A 24,349-nucleotide genomic window follows, 5' to 3' on the forward strand; every position below is an offset into this window, starting at 1 on the left:
AATTTGAATAATGTGTTTCTTAAAAAACAAACCATAACAAAAGCGATTTGCACACACTGAATTCTGCTGTCACTGTATTTGAATATAAAACATAGCATTTCTCAGTTCACAGATGTGTGTTCTTAGCCTGGTAGGGCTGTCTTTGTTTGAATTCAACAAAGGATTTAGTTTGGCTGAAGCACCAACAGGTGTGTCTCCTGATCGTTTTTCACCAGCATTTGGTAAATCCTTTCACCTGCAAACACTCAAGTCTCACCAATCTACGAACATCATTGGCCTGAGGTACCTCTTTAATATCATCAAGTTCAAAATTACTTTAAATAGTCAAAAATATTGCCAGTCTTCTCATACCTCTAAATACAATAATAATACCTACATTTAAATACCATAAGTTACAAAACAGGAGAATGAAAAGCTTATTATCCACTACTGTACAAAGGCATTCATTATCATTAACAATAGCATTAATATCAAGGTATTCCATCTCTTGTCATTCGACTGTCAAAGATAAACCAGAAAGAAAAAAAATTGGGCAACTTCCTTTACATGGGACTTATTCCAGTGTATTAACCTGTGTAACTAACTACAATATTTTAAGTACAGAATTAGGCTGTGCTAGTATTTAATGCAAATCTCTCGATATATAATGTAGTTACAACAGTGTTATAACAGTGCAAACAGGGTGCTCATTTGAAAAAAAAATATAAGTAGCATTTCATGTGAGAATATAGCTTTTTAGAAATTGAGTGATTATAAAGAAAGAGATTTTAAGATGCAGTTTTGGATTTTACTGGTACAGGAGCTGCTTTAGAAGTGTAAGTTTTGGTACAGAACGTTTAACACTATGTGTTTACATTGTGTTGTTACGCATTTGAAATATATATTGAAGAGGTTTTCATTGTTTTCCTACAGACTAGATATTCTATAATAACTATGCAATACTTTTCCGTGGGTTAATACACAACAATAAGCCAATGCAGGGCGTTACTGCATTTGAGTTATCCATCCATTCATTTACAATGTCATGAGTAGAAAGTTGTCTTATACAGTTCTATAATTATATCATCAGTGTTTTATCCAGCGTAAAAAAGAATAGAAACTGAGTACAGTTCTCAATGTAAGTGAAAAACTGTGGCCAGTTCCACTGAGGGTGGAGATTTACGAACACCTAGATGACAGTCTATAAGCCCTTCATGATGCACTACTTCGACCAGAAAGGGCTGCCACACAGGTTCGCGGTCAACAGTAGTTCACTTTCTGTTGGACAGGGGGAATCAGCTGAGATGCATTTGACCTATCTGCATGAGTCCACTGAGTAGAGTACCTGATAGAGATGAATAGAGGTGTTGTATAGAGCCTGTCTGGTATTGCTCAGTGTGTGTGTGTATGTGTGTGTGTGTGTGTGTGTCTGTCTGTCTGTCTGTCTGTCTGTGTGTGTAAGTGTGTGGGCCTTGATGTCCAAAAACAGGGTCTTCCTCTCACAGCACAAATTACACACACATATTATATACAAACATGTGTCCACGCATATGTCCTTTGAAGGCACGCGTTATGTCGCAGGTCAGGCCTTGTTTGGGAACACACACCACACTGAGTTTGGCAGGAAGACAGGTCAGGTGTCTGTGGCGGTGGAAGCAGTCTGGATACAGGAATTCTCATGTTGAATCTAACATGGGTACACACCCTCTAAAATTTCTATGTGGCACGAACAATGCCTCTGGAAGATTCAATACTCAGCTATCATGTAGGATTTTATATAGGGTGTGAATATATAGGATATATGCGTAAACCAAACTTCATTTCCCAGCAGCCCTGTGTAAATAGGTAAGACTGGTTTGTTGAGAGCCATCCTTTAATTCTCTGTTTCCACTGACACTCCGCTGGCAGCCTGAGCTCAAGCATGGTTTCTCTGTTCAGCACTTCTCTGTACAGTAAGTCACTTTGGATCAAAGCATCTGCTAGTTAGAGGACAATATTTTGGGGGGATTTGGCAGCTTTGGCGCAGTTCTCTGAGTCTTAACAGCAATTATTTCCTCGTGACTTTCAACATTCCCCTTGGAGGGGGCAGTTCAGAGAGAAAGAAAAGGGGTATGTGTGTGTGATGTGATGCTGCAAGCTGTGGTGCAGCTCTCCAAGTCAAACAGCAGGTGGCACTGAGGCACAGATCTCAAGTTAACTCTTTGAGAGTGTGTGGGTGGGTTTGGGGGGGGGGGGCAGTTGCAGTGTGCCAAGACAGGCATCCCTACTTCTGGAGAGATCAATTCAACCGAGGTTACACCTACACCAGCCAATCAGAAGGCAAGATGAGGTAGTCCCTGCGTTGTCTTGAACTACAGGAGTGCCTGCGATTATTGGGAGCTTGATTAGGGGAGTTAGCTGCCCTTTTTGAGCAAAATCAGAATTGGGGCAGTGTAGTGTCTCAGTTTTGATGTGTGTGGGGTATAGGAGGAAGGTGGGGCGTGGTGGGTAGAATCGGTGTGGGTGAGTTCGGGGTCTCAGGGTGTAAATGATCATATGGCTCTGTCTGTGAAGATTAGGCAGCTCCGTCTCTAGCTGGCCTCCTCTATGAGCCGAGCCAAGGTGTCTCTGAGCTCCGTCAGCTCAAAGATCTTGCCGTCCAGCAGCTCCAGCAGCGTCCGCAGGCTCTTCCTGAAATTCTCCTGCTCCTCCTGGTTCTCCTCCAGCCGCTGCTCGGCCCCCGCCAGCTGCTCCTCTAGCACCCGACTGCGCAGCTCCGTCTCCTGGAGAAGAAAAAGCATTGTTGTCAGGTTTGTGTCATTAGGAGGTAAATAACGACAGAGGGCCTGCTGATAATTTGGGAAACAGTTATACTGTATGTACAATGCGTCTTTGTATCACTCACCTCAAGTTTCTGGGTAAGGGTGTCTTTCTGCTCCATCAGGTCATTCATGTTTTCCAATTCCTCTTTAAACTTTTCCATTTCCTGAAGGACATAAAACAGATTAAAAGGCTGTGTAGCATGTAGGGTGTTGCTGCATGAGCTATTACATTTCAAGCAAGGCACTTCCCCCCTGTCACACACACACACGCACACACACACACCTCTTCTTTATCCCTTAGCATATTCTCCAGTTCCTCTATGGTTTGGTTGAGTTCAGTCTTCTGGGATTTGATAGCCGGGGTTTGGTTGCTCTGGCATTCGAGCTCCGTCACCTAAAAGGACAAGATGGAGATCAAATGTTAGATCCATGGAGAGAGAAGGACACAACATTATCATGATCTCAGCTTATCTTTTATTTCCAGACTACCTCTTTTTAACACTCCCTCATGCCAACAGTCATCTCTCCTCTCTGTTTTTGCGTCCTCTCATCTTGGCTTCACACCATCCCATCCAAATGATCCCTCTCATGTGATGTGAATGAATTAATCACACATGAAAACAAGCAAGCATTCCTGAACCCCGTCCCTCACCCGTTTGTGTAGTCTCTCGGCCTCCTCCTGGTAGGCAGCCAGTTGTTGTTTCCACTGTTTGACGTTGGCTGTGGACTCCAGCAGAGCTGCCGTGAGCTTGGCATTGTTCCCCTTTAGTGCCTCCAGCTCAGCCTCCCAGTGTTTTGTCATGACAGGGCTGCAGAACACAGGGACGTTCATACTGTCAGTTTACCGCAGCAACATAAGATAAGTGCTCATGTTTTCATGCAATAGATGCAAGATACTATATGTATATCTGGAAACTCATGATGTCTGATTCTGCAAAATTTAGTTGTGAATGTGAATGTTTATTTTTTTCACAGCATATTACAACCATTCTTGTTTGTAACTATCCATCCATCCATCTTCCCCACCCCCTTCAGATCAAGACAATCCAGTCCGAAAGAGTTTCTTCCTAGTGGTTTTAAGTCTATTTGTGTTCACTTTGCATCTCTTTGTGGTTGTGTGTCTATTGGTCATCATTTTGAGTTTCTTTGTGTTCGTTTTGAGTCTTTTGGGGTTTCTTTGATTGACATTTTGCAGGTGAAGCAGGTGAGGCCCATTCAAAAATAATGCTTCCATCCATCCATCCTTGTGCCAGCACTGACAGCTGACAAAGGCTTCAGCGGGCACTCAAGTTGGAGGTCGCCACTTCCTGGCCTGTATCTGTGAAAGCAGCTGTCTGCCACATGAGTTGTAATCTGAGATTATATCCTCAGACTGGCTGGAGCCTAATCTAGTCCAGCTACTCACAGACGAGAAGATGAAATGACAGATAAGGGAGAAGTGAATGTGAATGTGAATGTGATTGAACTGCACGATGGAGAGCCATGTGTGGGAGAAAAAGGCTGCATATGGTCTGGGTAGTGGATAGGGTTACAGTGTAATATTAGATATAGGTACAAACTCAACTTTCTGGAGGGTAAATGCTTCCGTTGTGCATCTACCCAGTTAGATATGAGCACTGCGGTATTAATTTAAGATTTACATAATGCCCACTCCCTGTCTCTCACATAATGTCTGATTTGGGCGGGAGAATGTATGAGAGACCTAAACATTGTCGAGTACTGACACTGAGTCAAGTACTTTTGAAAAGGAGCTCCTACTCCCACATACTTGACAGAAATCCCTCACAGCGGTGTGGAACTACATATACAGAAAAACACAAAAGGAAGCTTAGCTCGCTCAAGGAGTGATGAGGGTCTGTGTATGACCCATAACAATGTTGTTTTCAGTTTTGCTCCGCCCCCTCACTGACACACACACACACACACACACACACGCGCACACACACACACACACACACACACACACACACACACACACACACACACACACACACACACACACACACACACACACACACACACACTATATATATTCTCACACTGCAGCAGTACTCCACTATGCCATAACACCCACTCTATAAAGTGTAAAAGAGTGAAAACCTCAGATGTAATTCACACAGGTCTCCCACGGCACCTTCAGTTCTTACACAACAGCCACCCCCTCTGTTAGTGCAAGTGTGTCTGCCTGTGTGACGCATAGGAGGGAGACGACACTTCATCCTACACATGCACATATCAACTGACACACAACCACTCACACACACATGGAGCGATGCTGTCACCAAGGCTCACAGCCCCGCCAATGTATAAACCCCACACAGCAGCGAGCAGCTCGGAGAGCAGGAGAGCAGGCGAGACGTCGAGATGTGCAGATGGAGACAGACGGAGAAAGCAAAGGAGAGCAATGGAGGGAGAATCAGAGGAGATAAGAGTGCAAGATGTTTTGACACTGGTGTTCGTCTTCATTAAATGAGTGGAAAGGCTGAAAGAGGGCATCTGGTTGAGGACAGCAGAGCAGAGCTGAAGATGTGTGAGACACATGGAGGGTAAGTTAGCTGCCACTGTGTCAAGGAACTGCTGATTGTAAAGATAATATATTTACACAATACAATTATGTATTATTATATTATTATCGTGAAGATTTTATTAGCTAATCATATTTTCTATATTTGCTGATCAATATGTCATTTTTTTATAATTCCACTTCTAGTCATGCAAGAGCCAATTGTGATGTTAAACTGAAGAGCAATTACTTCCTTGTTTGTATCAGCTTGAAATTGTTAGGCAATTTTTTGTTGCCCTGTTTTTGAATACATTTAAAAAGAAAAGAACATTTTAAAAAAATCTGTATTTGCTAGAGAAGATCATTATTACAGAGTTTAATATTTAGTATATTTGTTTTTATCTGTTTCATGTGAACAATATTCTGCCAACCAAAGCAGATGTGTCATGACAAAAAAAGAGCAGATTTTTGGGGGTGTCGGGTTACTTTTTTATTGCATTTTATTTTGTTTTAATTGGTTAATTTTTTTTTTATTGAATTCTGAATGTTTTTTGTGGTTTGAACATAACATGTACACACTGCCAATGCACCATGACTCTTGAATAAAACATCAACACTCAGTTTTGTGTTTTACTATTTCACAATATTAAGTAGAATTCTCCTCCCAGGCTCAATAAAGCGACCAAACACAAGGTTTGAAGGTTTTTCTACAGCCTTCTTGTGTTTCTGCCGTGTCCTGACCACTGTGCATTGTCAGGTAGGTTCTTCCTCCTCGCATAGCAATTCAAAAAGCAGGGAGCAAGAGCGGTTGCCATGGCAGCACTGGAGGAACGGAGGCTTGTGGCACCCTCACGTATGACATCGGCACCGTCTTCGTTCACACAAACCCACCGACAGACGCCTGCATCCTCCAACACTAGAAGACCATTCACATACAGCCAAGGCAGTCCCAACTAAAGGTCTTCCAATATTCAGAACACCATTCAACAACTCCACCGCAGACCTGACAAACACGCCTACATCCTGTAATATAAAAAACTCTCTCACAGCCCTGCACTCTCATCCTCCTCTCTCTTCCTCTGCCCTACGCACCCACACAAACCGGCCTACACAGCCCCGCTAAGCAGCAGTGTGTTGTATATGTTATGGTAATAAGTCCTCATCTAATTCCAGACACATGGTAGAGAGACAAACCAAGACCATCATAGAGGTCTGGTGCAAAAAATAACAGCAAAGACCTGTGTGTAGAGGTGTGTTTCAATATGTGGGTCTGAACCCAAATGAGGTAATATACAAGTAAACACATTAAAGTACACTACAAACATTTGTAATCTTTTCTTTAGGCTATTAAATCAACGATAAGCTTATACACCATTATACAAATTGACAGAAAAAAAACATTTTCACTGCAGCTTGAGGCACATGAGACGCTGATGGAGCTACTGTAAGAGGTGATGGACATGAGAGATGATGCACACGGAAGATATTAAATAGAAGAAGTATGATCATAGAGAGAACAGATAGAAAGAGGGAGAGTTATGTGGTAAAATATTTGGACTGTGCTATCATCTACACTCTCTGCATATGCCTCTGAGAAAAGAGGTTTGCTTGCCATCTTGAATGTGGAGAGTCGACCCGGTCTCCCACGCATGCAGCATTAATAGACACATCAGCAGCAACGCTGCAGCAGGCAGTGGGTGTCCTCTCTACATTATGCTCTCGCTGCACACTCAGATCTGTGTAGCCTTTCAGAGTTCATGATGTAGCGGTAGGGATTTCTAAGCATTTGCACTTGAGCTTGTCACAGCTTTAAAGGCTTTAACACACTAATAAATAATACCTTTAAAGATCTCTACAATGATCTTTAAATATCAAAAAAATGTTCTAAGCCTTCTCTCAGACACCCATAGTTAAGTAAAAAAGAATGATAATACATTAAAGCGATGGATTGATATCTTTAATTAATAAGAATCGCAGCCAGAGAAATAATGAAACGAGTGGCACAAGATTACAAAGATTTTACAAATGAAAAGACCTGTGTACAGGTCACAGTAGATAATAGGGACATTTTCGTCTCCTGAGAAAAAACACTTCACTCACTCAAATGATTCAAACTCATTGTTCCATGCCCTTCTGTTCAGTTTATTTTTTCTAGTGAGTGTGTGTGCAGTTGGAGAATGTTTAGGTATATCAGTGACTCATGCACAGAGTTTATACAATGCACCTCTCACCTCTCTCTGTCGTTCTCTCGCTCTCTCCGGCTTCTGACACACACACACACACACACACACACACACACACACACACACACACACACACACACACACACACACACACACACACACACACACACACACACACACACACACAAACACTCTGCAGGCCTGTCTGTCTTTCTCTTTTTCTGCCTCCCACTACCCCACAGTATGTTATATAAGTCTTACATTAAAACGCTTCATCAACACCTTTTTGGTGAACCTCACAACCACACAACTCTTCAGAGAGACATTATACAAATCAAAAATATTTACATGGAACTTTGACCCTTTTTATCTTACACAATCCACTACATATGAACCAGTATTGACAATCACAGAGAATATGAATTATCCATTTCGATATTCAGTCTGCTGACAGGACACAAAAACAGCAGGAATGTATACAGTGTAACAGTAGTGCAGCATGCATAGAAGTGACACCGTCACATACTCCGTAATGCACCAAACACCATAAAAGTCAAAAGATTTGAATTTTCAATTAAAAAGATATTATTGCATTGCAGTAGGCAAACATATATCACTATAAATATATGCGAGTTTCCTTAACAAACATGCTTAGAGTGGACAAAATAATAACTTGAATAATTCCTTATTCCTGAGAAACACTCGAAGTAACATGGTCCATGTGAAGTGACAGCGTGTGAGCAAAAATGTCACTGATATAATTCATTGCACCAATATTCCTCCTGTCTGGAGTGATGGCGTGCTGTTTTACCTTAATTGTTAGCGGTTGGTAAACAGGCAGTGCACCAGGTTTGTAAAGTAGGCCCTCCCTGTTGCTGACCTGCAATCAGATTCCTATTTTTGGGAAAGTTTGTGCCTAAAAATTTTTTTGTTTTGTGTAGTTATGATGTCGCAGTTTTCAGGACTTGTAATGACATCCCTATCAGAAAGAGCAGACCCGACAAGTCTTATACTGCTCCCTAGAGAGGAAAAACACGAGAGAGCAGCAGTGAATAGAGGGAGTTCACTACCATGCTGACATGCAACATATATACAGTAGGTGCACGCAGACGAAAAGAAAGACATAGAGGAAGGAAGGTGTATACTTCTGTGCCTCAGACAAACAGAATACTAAAAGAAATCATAATAATGAATCTATTGTGGTATTGTTTGTGTGTGATCTATGTGACAGTGAGTGTGTGTGGTCAGACTTTTACATCTGTACTGTAGTAAACAGGACAACAGGGGACAGTGAACACATTACAATGTGGGGTGTACCTGTGTGCGAAGGCCAGTGCGTTCTGAGACGGCTCTGGACGCGTGTCTGAGTTGGGAGTCGTGTCACAGATGTCATCTGTGCCGTTGATGTTTTCCATGGGCGGAGTCACTGGGGTCAAAGGTGACGAAAGCTCGCCGCCTGGAGACTCCTACATGTGAAATAAAGTTGTTCAGCTGTTACTACTATCAAATAATCAATAAAACACACAACTGAATTATTTTAATCATTGTATTCTTCTTTACACTGTTAGTCATTGTGACTAGATATGGCAAGTATTGTGAAATCCTTTTAAAAGCTCAACCATTTACTCATCAAATTTAGACATTTGTGACATCTCCCTATAAATAAATATCTGCATGATACTCTTTAATGTCAATAATTTGAAATAGTAATGATTAAATTTACTGTGAGGTTACAAAAGCTTACGTCGCCTACATTTTTTGTTATTAATGGTGTCTGGATGCTTTTTCCAGAGACACAGCCTTAATCGTACAAGAAATGGTGCGTTTAACATTACCAAAAACAGAAACAGTGATTTGTTTAGATTAAATAGAGAAGAACAGGGTAGTAGTTAGCATGAGAAAATATAGAGCACTGCTTGTAGCTAACAACTATTTTCCTTACTGATTATGCTGTCAATTGTGATTTACGATTAATCGATTCATTTTTACCCTATAAAATTCAGAGCCCAAGGACACATCTTTCTATGTCTTTGTTTGTCAGACCAACAGTTTAAATTTCTAAGACGATTAATTTACAATGATTAAAAGATTACAACATGTTTGAGAAGCAGGAACCAGTGATTTTTTTCCCCTGGATAAATTACTTTAACAATTAAACAATTATCTCAATTATTTTCTGTAAATTGACTTATTGTTTAATCAACTAATCATTTCAGTCCTACAGCACTTACAGAAATTGACTTATAATAACTCCTGTATAATTAACTTAAATGTAATTTATAAAATGTGTAATAATTAACTTGACTTAACAACCTCTTATTACCAGAGATGGCAACAAGATAAAAAGAAAATTGCATACATTAATTTGGATCATCCTTCTCCTGACATGAGAAATGACAGAGGTGTGTGTGTGTGTGTGTGTGTTTTTAATGGTGGTGGAGGTGCTGTCTTTCACACTCATAAAGCTCTTGCTGTGAATGTAAAAAGCATCTTGAGCGTCTTAGTGAGCAGTTCCACATGCATAGGCCATTGAATAGCTTACTATAGCGCTGGGAAATTGCAGAATTACAGATTAATGCTTATCTTTATATCCCATACAACCACAGAATTATACGAGAGACAAATCATTTAGCCGCTGCTCGTACATAAAACAAAGCTATTAAGACTCAGGGCTTGGGCACAATATATGACACTGCCTGTATGTCTCTAATGGACAAGAAGGAAGTGAGAGATAAGAGAAAGATTATGGTTAGTGCTACATTTTGTGCTTCACATTCATTCAATATCTGTTCATGATGCACGTCCACTGGGGTCTGGCCTATTGGGATGAGTTTTCTCATCTTGTTTCAGCGGAATAAGTCCTCTCTCATGTTTTCTAGCATATTTATAGACGAGAAAAGAGAGGATCTGGAGGTTAGAAAGAAAGCCAGCAGGCATGTAGGTTAAAACAGTGACTTTCAGTAGTGAAACAGAGCAGCTTGAGGAGAGCACTGCAGGCTTGTAGCAGGAAGGCTGCAGCCTTTATAGTAACAGCAATCTCTCCAGTGTCACCACTATAGTGTGGCGGTGGCCAGCACATATACAGCCTTTAACCCCTGATGAGAGCAAAGCTGTCCACTTGGCTTTATTAAAAAACATCCTCCCATGGGAAGCACAATATACTGTAGCATTTCAACCCATGTGGGCCGCAGCATTAATAGTACATTAATAGACCGCAGTACAGCGGGGGGCTGCTCCCCTAGCCTCCATAATGAACAGACGAGGACATGAAGCCTGTTACTGTAACAGCCCTTAGATTAAAGCACAGATTGCTCTGGGGATTCTCCTCTGAAACAAGATAATTTTCTCTCAGATAACTATTACATATTCCACGCAAACAAATACTTAACAATCACACAAGCTAATTATGTTCTCCAATTAAGCTTTGTCTTTTTCTTGAAATGTATAGGGTGGATAGACTACATACACAAAACATGTACCACACTGGTGTATATTATATCAGAACTGTTATTCTTAACCTCAGTGCCTGGATCTCCAAGGGTTTCATGCAGCAGGGGAAGGTACATTTACTCAAGTTCTGCACTTAAGTAAAATTTTGAGAAACCTTTATGAGTGTATGCTACCTTATACATTCATTATACATTATACATTCAGAAGAATTTGAAAGATAATTACTGGTTATTTTTTGGCTTAAGAGTTTATACTGTATATGCAGATAAAAAACGTACAATTAACTTATACATCACGACAGATTTTTAAAGATTAAATTAGTCATTTCTGACCTTTTTGGCTTTGAACCCTCACAAAAAAACAGTGTCTGGTAGGGACCCCTTTTGCACGTTTCAGATGTCTAGAAGTTGTTAGCAGTTCCTTCAAAGAGACATTTTCCCCTCTAAACGTCACATATTATACACTACATAGCCTACTGAACATACCTGAGAAGGAGACGTGGCCATCTCCATCTTTTCTTGACTCTTCTCTTTAGCGAGCCGTGCTGCTTCTTTATACTCTGCAAACTTCTCTGCAAACTGGACACAGAAGACAGCCATCAGTATGGACTGTAATTCATACAACACTGTGGTTTAATCCGCTCAGTAAAGCCATATGTGCACACACACACACACACACACACACACACACACACACACACACACACACACACACACACACACACACACACACACACACACACACACACACACACACAGATCAGTGTGTAATACGTCAGTCTTGAAGCTGGGGAAGATTTTTTATTTTTTTATTCTTACATGTTTGCTATTTATTGTTGTATTTGTGTTGATCTTGTGTGGTCACTGCTGCAAAACCAATTGCCCCTTTGGGGACAAATAAAGTTCTACTTGACTTGAGTTGATAGGGAGAAGCTGTTGCCAATAACGACCCACAGTTGAACTTTACCTTACCCATAATGCCTTAGCAGAAACATGAGCTAACTAGGTCACTGTTAGTGGTCTCTTCTATCACAGATACAGTATATACTTATGCTTTCGCATACACACACAGAACAAAATAGACTGTGCCATTGTGTTTTCCTTGTTGAGATTTTTGGTAATAGTGTTGTTTTGTTTAATCAGAATTTGCTAGTGGCTGAAGTTGATCTCAGGAGTTATTTTAGTTGAGAGCACAGATACATCCAGCGAGCCTGAAGCAGTAAGGTGAGCTCAGCTGAGTGGATTTGAACAAATATAAACACCCTGGCACATCCACACAAGCCCATATCGCCAGTATATACAGTACTGCGGAGGGCTGAGTGGCGAGGAAATCAAATTGGCAGCGCTGCTGGAGCCGATCTTGTGTCTGCCATTAGTGGAGTTGCAATACGTAACTCAATATCATTTCACTTCAGTGCAATTATAGTTCTGGTACGGTGATCTAAATGCAGTAGTTCTCAGTGTAAGTGCTTCAGGAGTGTTGGCACCGCAGTTATCTGAGAAGTGAATCTGATTATTTCAACTTTCGAACACAAAAAATACTTCTAATTGGCTGGTAGGTGTCTGTTAAAACTGCATATTGATACACTCCAGACACAGTTCCTCTCAAAAGTATTATATCCACTGTGATACAGTCAAACTAAACATGCTCTACATTAGCCAAGAAGATGAGAAAATGAACAAAACAAAGGTTCTGATTTGTGACAATGATTTAAGCTTGATTATGAGCTTAGCTTTGAATACAGTTTACCTTTATATGTTACTGTAAGCTTTTTTTCTTTACAAAGTCTAATTAAGATTAAAATATGTTATGCAAGAGAGACCTGAGAACAAATTATATATGTACAGTACAACATCACAACAAGACAATTCAGTGACAATCGACACTCGTTACTTTCAAATAATAGGAAAATAAATATGGCACATTTACTTCTTGGAGAGGTAATCTATAAATTTAGTATTGCACTTTCATAGAGTTTGGAGCCCTGTGAGAAACAGGTTTTAAATAGAATTGTCAAAATCGAAGCAGCAGAAGCTGGGATAGCCTGACTTTTGGTCCCTAATTTGAGTCATTCCCTAAAAATTAAGCCACAACTTAGAGGACCATGGTGACATCATCATGGTTATTTCCTTTTGAGCTCCCTCCTGAGCCACAGAAGACATCATACATCTGTTTTCAAAGGTCATATAATTCTTCTCAAGGAATAAACTAAACTACACCGATGTAAACCAATATGTAAAATTGGTGTTTCCTCTATAAGCCAATCTTTGGGCTGCCGAGAATTTTCCAGAATTTTCCACTTATAGAACATAGTCGTACAAAGAGGTAAATTATTGGGAAAGGGGAGTTTAAGATATAAACAATAGTTGTCGAGGGAGGGAATTTCGGGACATCAAAAGACTTTTATACATAAGAGGTTTATACTGCTGAGTTTGGTTGTAATATGTTAATGTGTGTGTGTGTGTGTGTGTGTGTGTGTGTGTGTGTGTGTGTGTGTGTGTGTGTGTGTGTGTGTGTGTGCATGTGTGTGCGTGCGGGGTACCTTGGCTAGATGATGCTCAGTGGAGAATCCCAGGCCGTAGACAGTGTTAGCTCGACTGTCAGCCCACTGGCCAAACTTCTGTGACGTCTTTGTGAACGTCATGTTGGGACTGATGGTGCTGTTGATTATTGCCTGCAGGACAAAGGCAACACACTTAACACTTTATTACTGCAGTGTGTTTAATATGTGTGTGTGTGTATAAGAGAGAAAGGGGGTCAGATGAAAAGGCAAGGAGAATTTAAAGCCAAGCATTTGCTTTTTGTATTTCTGAATGAAGATTATTCACGCAGACATAAATCAGGACGACAGATGACAATATCTATGAAACATATTGTTGGAACACACAGTTCACACAATAAAACCTCAGCTGTATCTCTACTTTATCTTTCTGTAACTGGTGGTATTAGTGTCTCGATCATGTGCCTATGAGACTCTCCAAAGTATTACAGCATTGCCAAAAGAATAAGCCAATTAATTGAGCTATAATCGATTAATAGAACCTTTATCGTCAACAATTTGGATAATCATGCTTCCAGCTTCTCAAATGGGAGGATTTGCTGCTTTTCTCTGTTTCATGTCATTGTGAAATGAATATCTTTGGTTGAACAATTTTTTTTAATGCATCACCTGAGGCTTCTGTATGTCTGACACACTATAAATTACTGTAAATGATTAATCAATTAATCAAAAAATATATAATTGATCATAGTTGCATCCCTTTACTTTATCTGAAAAAATAGCTTTGTGTTTGTGTTTATGTTTGTATGTATGTGTGAGAGACAGGGGAAGCCTGGAAGAACACATACCTTCCAGTGGCGCAGGCTCACACCCACCAACACAATAAAATCCATTTTGGAAAGCTAAGAGAGGGCTGCTAAGTTTGACTGTGATTTAATGTATGCACACACATGGAGTGATGACAGAGAAATTAAATATATATTCATGACTGGTTTCTAAAGATTTACATCTTCAATAGGAACCAACGGACCTGGTCTTAGTGCAACAGACAGGGTTAGTGGAAGTCACCTTTTTATTAGTTTCTTGACACTAATAAATATATATTCTAATTGACATGAGCTAAAATAGAAGGCTACCTCTAGGTCTTATATAATTCAGCTTCCCTTGTTAAATAACATTAATGGAGAACAAATTAATGGCTGATTAATTAACAGTGTTGTGTAATGGTTGACATTCTGGTTTCCATTAATACATAACAATGAGTTTGGGAGGGGTAGCAGTCAGTGAGTTTGTGTTACACAATAGCTGAATTTAGTGATCAACTATCTATTGAGTGCTGCGCGATATGAGAGGGTTGCTCAGTTGCCCATCACAAATTGTTCACACACAGTTGGTGATCACTGAATGCAAACTCTGCGACTTTGCTTTGCTCCCATCAGTCCTTCACATTTGTCCGACCTTCTCGATCACCTGGCTTCACACTTTTCTGTCTTTGCCGCACTAGTTATTTCTTTTACCACCCATTCTTTTCACTCTGTCATCTGTTTCTCTCATTTAACTTCACCCCTCCTCTCTCCATAACTGGCGGCGAGTGTGCATGTGTGTGACTGGTCAGTCCCTATAAATCACACCATGCCCAGCAGAAATATCCCTCCTGGATCTCTAACAAGAATATCCTCAGACATAAAGTGTGGACTCTCAAATGCAGACAGACACACACAGACATACACACACACACACACACAAACACAGTAGTTGCATACCTACACACAATGAAACATGAGCTGTCAGTCTTGGGACGGGCTGCAGCACTGACCTCTTTTAAGATGTGTTTGCACATTAGATTCCAGCGCAGAGCTTATTAACATCATTAACACTCAGCAGATCACAGTGCCACTAAAATCGCATGTCAGTTGGCAGAAATAAAAAATTGGGGGGTACTGTATAAAGAAATCTGTGTTTTGTGTGCGACAAAGTGTGTACAGTTACAGTAATAATCAGAATCAACTGCTCACCTTGGTGCCATCCAGGCTGATGATGCGGTAGACATTGCGCGTACTGTCGTAGAAGTAGGACACAGTGACGGCATGCTTGCTGGTGGGCAACCAGTTCTTCTTGGTGTTGGGGTCAATCTGGAAGACGTGGGCCCTCGTGCTGTAGATGGGCTGCTCCCTGAACGGGACGAAGAAGAAGTGATGAACCTCTTTGTGCCGCAACACCAACGTCTCACCAAACCCACCACCAGCACCGCAACTCCTATTGCCCACAGGTGAGTCAGATCGCCCTGGCAACCGAATTACCAACTCGCCATCCTCCATAGTTACACCACAGTAAGAGAGGCTGTCAAAGGACTACTACATACACTCATTGCCATGTGTAAATGGATAACAAGCTAACTGAGCTGTCAAACTAAAACTGAGTTCCCGCATACACCAAAAGTCTACACTTCCTCTCATACATTATCACTCTACTTGTGAACCAATACACTCAATGGATGCAGCTATTCAACAGAAACTCTTTCTGTCTTTCAATCTGTGTAAGCCGGCGCTGTCTCTCTCTCTGCTCTGATATGGAAATGCCTGCAGCACTGAGCGAGGGTCACACAGGGGAGTACAGAAGGGGAAAGGAGAGGGTTTAAGGCTAAATATAGACAGTAGTCCATGGTTAACTACCAAAGACACACCCCACAGAGCTGCAGTTTCCACACAGACACAAAATGCATGTGCATATACTTTATAAACATGCACACACACTATGACACCAAAGTGATGAATCATAAATCTGCATTTATGTCTATCATGAGTGTATGGATTTGTGCCTCTGTTGCTTAGATCAGTAGATGATCAAAACTCCATGATGGGCTCAGTTTAAGATGACTTAATTCCTTATTGACCCTGTATGACACTCAAACTAGAGTTAGGATTCACCCCTATCAATGTTTGGGATTATTTAAGTCATCTTTGTTTTTTTGACCATCCAATCACCTGTCACTCATGCGACACCTTCACCCTTCGTCCGTTTATCCCTCACTCCCTCATGTATTCCAGCATTCATTGTTGGAGTTTCTTAGTTAATATTTACAGTCAGTACACACACACACACACACACACACACACACACACACACACACACACACACACACACACACACACACACACACACACACACTCAAAGCACAGGGTGCTGAGGGAGATATTCTGGGCTGGCAGTGCTGGCAGAGCAGGAGATAGAGAAGTGCTTACACTGCACTGAGGGGGTGATGGGGGACATCAAAGGCTTGCTGTATAAATGAATATTAAAATTCAGCGGCAACACCCCTCCTGTGTGTGATTAGCCAAGACTGGAAAAGAAAGAAAAACATGGAGCGAGAGCGCGGGGGGGCGGGGGGGGGGTGGGGGAGAGTAAGAAAATGATGGGGAATGTGGAGAGTATAGGAAGTCAGAGAGTGAATCTGGGATGATTAATGCCGCTTCACAAAGCTGCTTGTGGAGTGCTGTGCACAAATTATTATAATCGACAGCAGTGAAAGTGGCGGAACTGTGAGTCATTCAAATCTCTCCCAGCACACATCACACAACCACGGCCTGTCCGTATGATCTGTGCAATAGCCGCTTGGCAACTGCCATCATTTTTCATTGCATAATTTGACGGAGCTGTGGCAAATTTTGTGCTTGATTGTGTTTGTACTAAACACAGAAACATTCTTGTGCTTTGATTTTTACATGAACGTCTGTGCCAAAGACTTTTGTTCCAAAACGACACCCACCAGTTGTAAAAAAAAAAAAAACAATAGAAAGAAAAAGCAATAGAAAGAAAAAGCAATACTTAATCCTACAACCGAACTTTTAAAAGAAAGCCCAATAAATGATGGAATGTGATTCAAGTTAAATGCTGATTTCTTACAAAATATAACAATAACCTATTTAGACATTTTTCTTCCTCAAAAGCAGGCATATCCATAACACCAAAGGCATCAGACCTATAATACATGCTCCCACTACAGCGATTCTGGTCTGAGCCAATAGCCTGTCAGAGTAACGTCTCATACGTACGGTTATGGGATTGCATGGAGGTCAATTCAGTGTTGATCCTCTCGCACTCTAGTGATGAACAGTACATGTAGGCTGCATTGGGACACAGCAAAAGCTGCAGGGAACGCCAAAGATGCTCTGTATCTTCCATCAATGCATGAAAGAAGTGCCTACAAAAGTGTGAATGTGAAAACAAAAGTTTCCCCTGCACTATAAGAGGTGGAACATGGTCAGAGGAAATGGAAGAGCAAAGAGGAGAATGGAGAGGAAGAGGGGAAAAGTAAGCGAGGGGTGTAATTTTAGTGGGATGTGAATGAGTGGTAAAGGAGAAAATGTGGAGGAGGGAGGAAAAACACAGAGGAGGAAGGGAAGGGGTGTTTAGCATGCAGAGTATACTGCGTGACACAGGGGCAGGTGATGGAAAGTGAATGGTAAAACAAAAAGAGAGAGAAGGCAGACAGAATGAGAGAGGGAGGGAGAGTGATGAAGTGAGAGAAGAAGGGTGGGATGAGGAGAACGTGGAGGAGGTGATGAATGTAGGAGAGGATAGAGCGCTGAGAAGAAGATGAAGGAAGTGGGAAGCTCTGAACTGCTACACAGTGTGGTATATTAACAATTACGTGAACTATGGCTGCTCAAAACAAAAACATATTTTCTCACTTACCTCTAGTGGCATCTAGCCATAATAGTTTTTATTTTATTTGCCCAGGTTATAAGATATTTCTGTCTCCGCCCCAGTACAATGGAGGCGAATGAAAAACACATAGATAATCCAAATGTGAACAGTTATCATTAAGTGATATTAAGTTATCATAAAGTGTGTGTGTGGGTCCCATAACAATGTTGTTTTCAGTTTTGTTCCACCCCCTCACTGACACACACACACACACACACACACACACACACACACACACACACACACACACACACACACACACACACACACACACACACACACACACACACACACACACACACACACACACACACACACACACACACACACACACAGTTCCAGGAGTGGCAACAGGTCACTTTATTCCACAAAAGGAGGCATTTTATTTTCTACTTTAGTGTCCCCTTTAACTTTGCAGCTGCCCCTCTTTCTGCAAACGCTCACAGTGAAACAAAAGCATAATGAAACGGTCCATCTCAGGAGATCTCCCTTTCCCCTGCTACCTCCACCCTGCCTCTCTCCAGAAGTTGTCCTTGTTTCCAGAGTTCTATATTAATTCAACAGTGTAGAGCTTGAAGGCAAGTAGATCTTATTTAAGGTAGAGAGAGGTCATTAATGAGAGAGCTCCCTGTTGCTCTATTTACTGGGAGCATCTTCGATGACCTGAGATGTGCCTGTGAACACACTCTCTCACACACACCCACACAAACTGACAGGGAGAGAAACTGAGTCCGTCTGTGCATTAATTGCATTTGGCCAAGGAAGTGAGAGCACACCAGAGAAAGTGTTGATAGGCATCTTCAGTTCTCGTTCAACATTAATGTTCTCTTCTGTGCCATTACCATTAGAGCTGTAAGTAGCTTGGTATTCAGCCACAAGGCCTGAAGTGAAATATGACTCTATCTGTCTGTGCCATTACTGCTAGACAAGCAGCCACACAGCAGATCTGCACCTATGTATGCTTTTATCTCATCTGCACCTGCACATATTCAGACTTTAATACACACACTGTATGTAGCAGTGCTTTGAATCACAGTTTACAATTTATTCCACTGTAGATCAATTGAGTCAGTTGCATAACAGTAACTTAGTCACCAGTGTGACAGAGCCCAGTGGAGAGCTGAAGCTGAGTGGGAGACTGCTGCTGAATGATGTGCTGCCCACACTGTAGGAGGGCAGAGTGGGCCCTGGGAAGCCTCCAGTGTATTGCAAATAGTTAATGCAGGAGTTTTGGCTGATGCCTTGCAATCGCAACAAGCTTGTGCCATATTGTTAACCTGCTGCTGTGCAATTAATCACAATGAACTGCAAGAGACAGCTGTTAATGAACGACAGGCTTGGTGAGGGGGGGACCGCTGAGCTCAGGGTTAGGGGACATGCAAATAAGCAGTGCTGCGCACTAGGCGTATATATATATCACTGATTGGTGCCTGTTGTTGATGTGTAAGATAGCAGTCAATGTGCTGCCATAGAGACAGGAAGCCACTTTCTGTTATTAGAGCCTGGTGCAGCATTGCTGACATTCCCCTTCTTCTGATTTTATACGGTTCCCAAACCTTCTCTAGAGCAGGACCCGGAACAGGATGTACATCAGTCCACAGATCTCTGAGAATATTTGAGAAGAAATGCTTTTGTTACACATCTTCTTTCAGAATTACATAACTGTATAATGTAGGTGAGGAGTAAATAGCGAAACAGAGAGACCTAGAAAAAACAGCATTTGTATTCACTCTTTCACTGAATATAAGCCTTATTGCTTGATGTTGGTGACAACACCCTAAAAACTGTATACTCCTATTTTGGGAATCATTGCAGATAAACCCACTTAATCCAATTTTGATCCTAAGTTTGATGATGGGGCCACTTTTGCACCTGCATTTGTTTGCCAGCATGTTTGGCCTAAAGCGTTTTTCTATTTTACCAAACAGTGCATATTCAGAGGAATAAGTTGCTTTATTACATGTCTCAAAAGGTGTTGTTTTAGTGTGCAGCACATCAAGGCCGTCAGAAGATCACCACTCAACCACACGTCAGACAGCCTACCTGAGCTATCCACCATCAAGTTTATTATTCGTCATGTAGGACAGAGATACATTTTTACGCATAGCCTACACCCGGGTCATTATGCGTGGTGTGGTTTCCATGGAAGGGAAGTTCATACCCTAAAAAGCAGCCGCAGCTGATATGAATACAGAAATGAGTGAAAGGGAACTCAGTCACCCTGTGGGATAATAATCACACTTACCCCATTGTTAAGGTTGACATGGAGGCGATCACAGATCCTTTTCACTGGCAATAAAAACGTATTTCTCGGATTGGCTGCTGCGTATGAAGGTCTTCTCTCTACACAACAGTCTTCGATGTATCACCGTCGGTGCGTCTGCAGGAATTTGATGACAACTGGTCCATTCCCCTCCGCTGTCACCGCATGAAATCACACATACATGTCGTTCTGCACATGGCACGGATATCAGACCTTCTCCTTTGGCGTTGAGGTTTTGGTGATGGAGCAGCAGCAGTGCCGCTGTGGGAGATCCAGCGCAGAGTCCAATGGAGGTCCGACAGGCGCCCTGCTGATGTCGTGTAAATTACAGATCCTCGCTGGAAGGGTGGAGAAGCCCTGCTGCCTGAACTGGGAAAGACAACCCTCATTTAGCCACTAGATAACGTACAGCATCACACTGTCCACCCGCGTCTCTCTCTCTCTCTCTCTCTCTCTCTCTCTCTCTCTCTCTCTCTCTCTCTAATTATCACAGGCTCCAGGCTACACCCCCACTCTCTCGCCTAGACTACAGCTATTTCACAGCTATTCCACACACTCAGTATTAGGCTACCATGGCATTTCTATAGAATAAAGCCGATTTCTGATGTGGCTCTGCGACTAAACCTACAGTATATCTTGTGCTTATGCAACATCAATGTATGCCTTTTTCTTTCTTTTTTTACTGATTCGCGTTTCAAATGCCTTCTCGCCTTATCAATGCTGGCAGGCTATGTGGAGTCGTTTGCATAGATTAAAACATCCTGCAGTTTCTACGCTGTGGCTGTAGCCTATAGCCTCGGTGCTTTATTGATAAGCCTATCCACAGACCCCTATGTGTGTACCCCGCCCACCAAACCGCTCCACATCTGGCTGATGCATCCGCTGCCCGGCTCAGATCACTGTCAGTATTGAATTGCATACGTCACGACACCGTCCTCCGCAGTGACGTCACTCGGTGCTCTAGGGAATTATGCCATTTGATGGTTTATTGTTTTATAGTAAGTTTATTGCAAAGTGGCCTCCCCACCAAATGCTCAAAGAAAATGTTCCGTGGCTTTAATATAGGCTAATTTTCCTCCCTAAGTTTTCTAAATCTATAAGCAGCATTATTATTGTATTATTGTGTCCAGTGAACAGGTCACTGATCCCTTTAACATCACACAATTTAAACAGCCAAATAAATAACCCAGTTCATGCTCCATCAGTTATTTAGGCTATTGTCTGTCAATAAATCAATCGTCTTTGGCAGCCTGCAAACATAGGACACATTTAATGTAATCTGCATTTTGCTTTAAAATGATATATGCAACCTAGCCTATATGTTGTGTTGCACATAGCCTACATTATCTATCTATCTATCTATCTATCTATCTATCTATCTATCTATAAATTGCAGGAATGTCTGTCTGTCTGTGTGTGTGGGTGTTAAGCGCATTTCTCTAGAACCGTTAGTCCAATGGATTTCAAACTTGACAGGTGTCTTGCTATGGGCAAAAGTAAGTGCAGTGCCAAGTTTGACAAGATATCGTCTGTAAAAGAAGCACACATTGGCTTTTGCTGCTCTAGCCGCTGGCCCCTCCCCCTCTCACACTGAGTGAGCAGTGAGCAGGACCAGAGACAGATAAAGAGCAGCAGAGCTTTGGCAGCTAAAATGTGACATACACCTCAGACCCACAAACATGTGCAAAGTAGCACTACGTTAATGATCAAACGACACGAGACAACATCTCTCTCTCTCTGTCTCTCTCTCTCTGCATTGTATGTGTCTGCGCGCACACACATACAAACGGTTGCATATGAAGTGGTTTGGGGTCCTTCTGTAAGTAATTTTGGGGTACAATTTGGTTTTGAAGAATTCTACAAGCAGCAATACCACAGGCCAAGCAATTGGCCCGTTCCAAACAGGCACATTTTCAACGGGCACTGCACTAGTAATATAAATTGTGCACGTTGTTCTTTCTTATAATCTTATTATTTTATATATTCTCTTATCCAGGTCTCTGTGAGCTGTTTTATTTTTTAATATATAGGCCTAATTGGTTCTAAGTGAAAGAAAAAAATATTTTGTGGCCACATCTAATTCTGAATATTGAGAATGGATTGGGAATAACTATTTAAAAGAGGGCAACAGTCAATTGAAAAATGTTTATATATCATGGCTTAACTCTAGAATAGACTATAAAATAATCTGAAGAGTAATATATGATCCAGGAGCTCAGGCAGCATATGAGTTGCTAGATAATGAATAATTGGAATGATGATGGACACAGTGGGTCGTCATAACTAAATTACAACGGTAACAGTAAACAATACAATAACCAAAAAAAAGTATAGTCTGATGTCAGTCTTTTGCTAATTGTGGCCTTATATTTAGTGCCAGTAATGTCAGTCCTATTGTTTTCTCATCACTCTTCTACAGAGCTGTATAGTAACGAAGTAGAACTACTTAATTACTCTTCTTAAGTACTAAAAAACTGTATCTGTACTCTACTGGAGTATTATTTTTTTCTCTTACTTCCACTTTTACTTGAGTACATATTTTCGATGAGTTTAATACTTTTACTCTGATAGATTTTTTATGTGCTGCATCGTTAACTCATTACTGTTGTGAATTCCTCACACTACGGAGACTGTGTAGGTTACAGTGTGTGTATGTTAGTTACGTACGCTAATAACTAAATAACACAGTTCTTGAGTAGTACATTTTAAAATAAACTACTTGCAATACTTAAGTACAAAAAAATGTTGAATACTTTAATACTTTCACTTTAGTGTGGTGCTTAAAGAGCACTTCTACTTCTACTCAAGTCACTTTTTTGATAGAGCACTTGTACTTTTACTCAAGTATGGGTCTCTAGTACTTTATACACCTCTGCTCTTCTATGTACCAAAGTGGACTCTTAAGGGATAACACACCTTAAAATAGAATCCATGCATGTAAAATCTGTTTAAATGTGTGATTTGAACATAGTCCTTCAGCAAAACAGTAGAGAAAGACTGACTGTAGTGAATATGTCATGTAGATAAAAATCCTGAAGCTGCTTCCCAGACAATGGATAATGGTGATTTATACTGGTAAGTGGGCTTATTTGTTTCACAGCTCTATGCTCTACATCCAAATTAAACTCATTTGGATATACCATTGACATATATAAACTGGACCAACAGAGCCCGTTGCTCTGGACGGAGACCAGTGAAGGATATTAGAAGCACTTTTCCGGTGAGCGCTGAGCGTTACTGCGCAGCCTCCAACTGAGAGAGACAACGTAAATGTGATGTGAGCAACCTGTCTGAAAGTTGGAAGTCTTCTGGTAGCTGTGCCAAGAGAAATCTCAATCATTCCGAATCTTGCAGAGACGGAGAGCGTAGTTATATGGAGATAACATAGGCACAGGCTAATTATTGCTAACTAAAATGCTAGTTAACATCAGTAATTAAACCTAAACAGCTAACGTAAGTCGAAACTGCCTGTGAGCGTCTCCTGTACTATACGGTAATTGCTCTACTATGTCGCTTGGTTATGACACAATCGTTAGCCTATTTTTACAAAAACGTCTGCTACGGAGCCATAACGTGAGATACAAGGTAATGGAGCCTTTTATACATTGTCGTGTTTCTTTAGAAATAAACAATGGACAAATAGAGTCTTTAAACGCTTCAGATGTAAAGTTATTCGCTGTCAAAGTGATGTCAAAATGAATGGCAGTCAATGGAATGCTAACGGGAGGTGATCGCTTTGTAGCATCAAAATGGCGCCATAGGAGTTTCGAGTTCTGAAGCGAAGCTTACCCCCTTGGGATATACGGTGTCTAAAATAACATTTTAAAGAGCATACGCAGTCACAAATCAGTTCAGTTCAATCTATGGACTGGCCTTTTTTGGATCTTGATTTAGATGTCCAATATTATAGCCTATACAGCACAATGTAGTTTTGCTCAACAGCATGGCCACGTCCCCTTTAAA

General features: G+C 41.2%; 1 protein-coding gene across 3 annotated transcripts; it reads right to left on the bottom strand.

Annotated features, from left to right (window-relative positions):
- Positions 1 to 61: 61 nt before the first annotated feature.
- Positions 62 to 20,819, bottom strand: homer1b (homer scaffold protein 1b). Of its 3 annotated transcripts, XM_039803327.1 has the most exons (9): positions 20,369 to 20,819; positions 15,432 to 15,588; positions 13,459 to 13,590; positions 11,402 to 11,494; positions 8,784 to 8,932; positions 3,433 to 3,589; positions 3,064 to 3,174; positions 2,864 to 2,944; positions 62 to 2,741 (listed from the first exon to the last, which is right to left on the bottom strand). In XM_039803327.1, exons 1-9 carry the CDS (start codon positions 20,386 to 20,388, stop codon positions 2,550 to 2,552), a joined length of 1,092 nt encoding a protein of 363 aa, XP_039659261.1. In that variant the 5' UTR covers positions 20,389 to 20,819; the 3' UTR covers positions 62 to 2,549. The 3 variants fall into 3 exon arrangements, with proteins under 3 accessions (XP_039659261.1, XP_039659260.1, XP_039659262.1); XM_039803326.1 differs by lacking the exon at positions 20,369 to 20,819 and having other exon boundaries at positions 15,432 to 16,063; XM_039803328.1 differs by lacking the exons at positions 62 to 2,741; positions 2,864 to 2,944; positions 3,064 to 3,174; positions 3,433 to 3,589 and adding an exon at positions 7,216 to 8,485.
- Between the last annotated feature and the right edge of the window lie 3,530 nt (positions 20,820 to 24,349).

This window comes from Perca fluviatilis, chromosome 6 (genome assembly GCF_010015445.1).
Source record: "Perca fluviatilis chromosome 6, GENO_Pfluv_1.0, whole genome shotgun sequence".
Taxonomy (NCBI): Eukaryota; Metazoa; Chordata; class Actinopteri; order Perciformes; family Percidae; genus Perca; species Perca fluviatilis.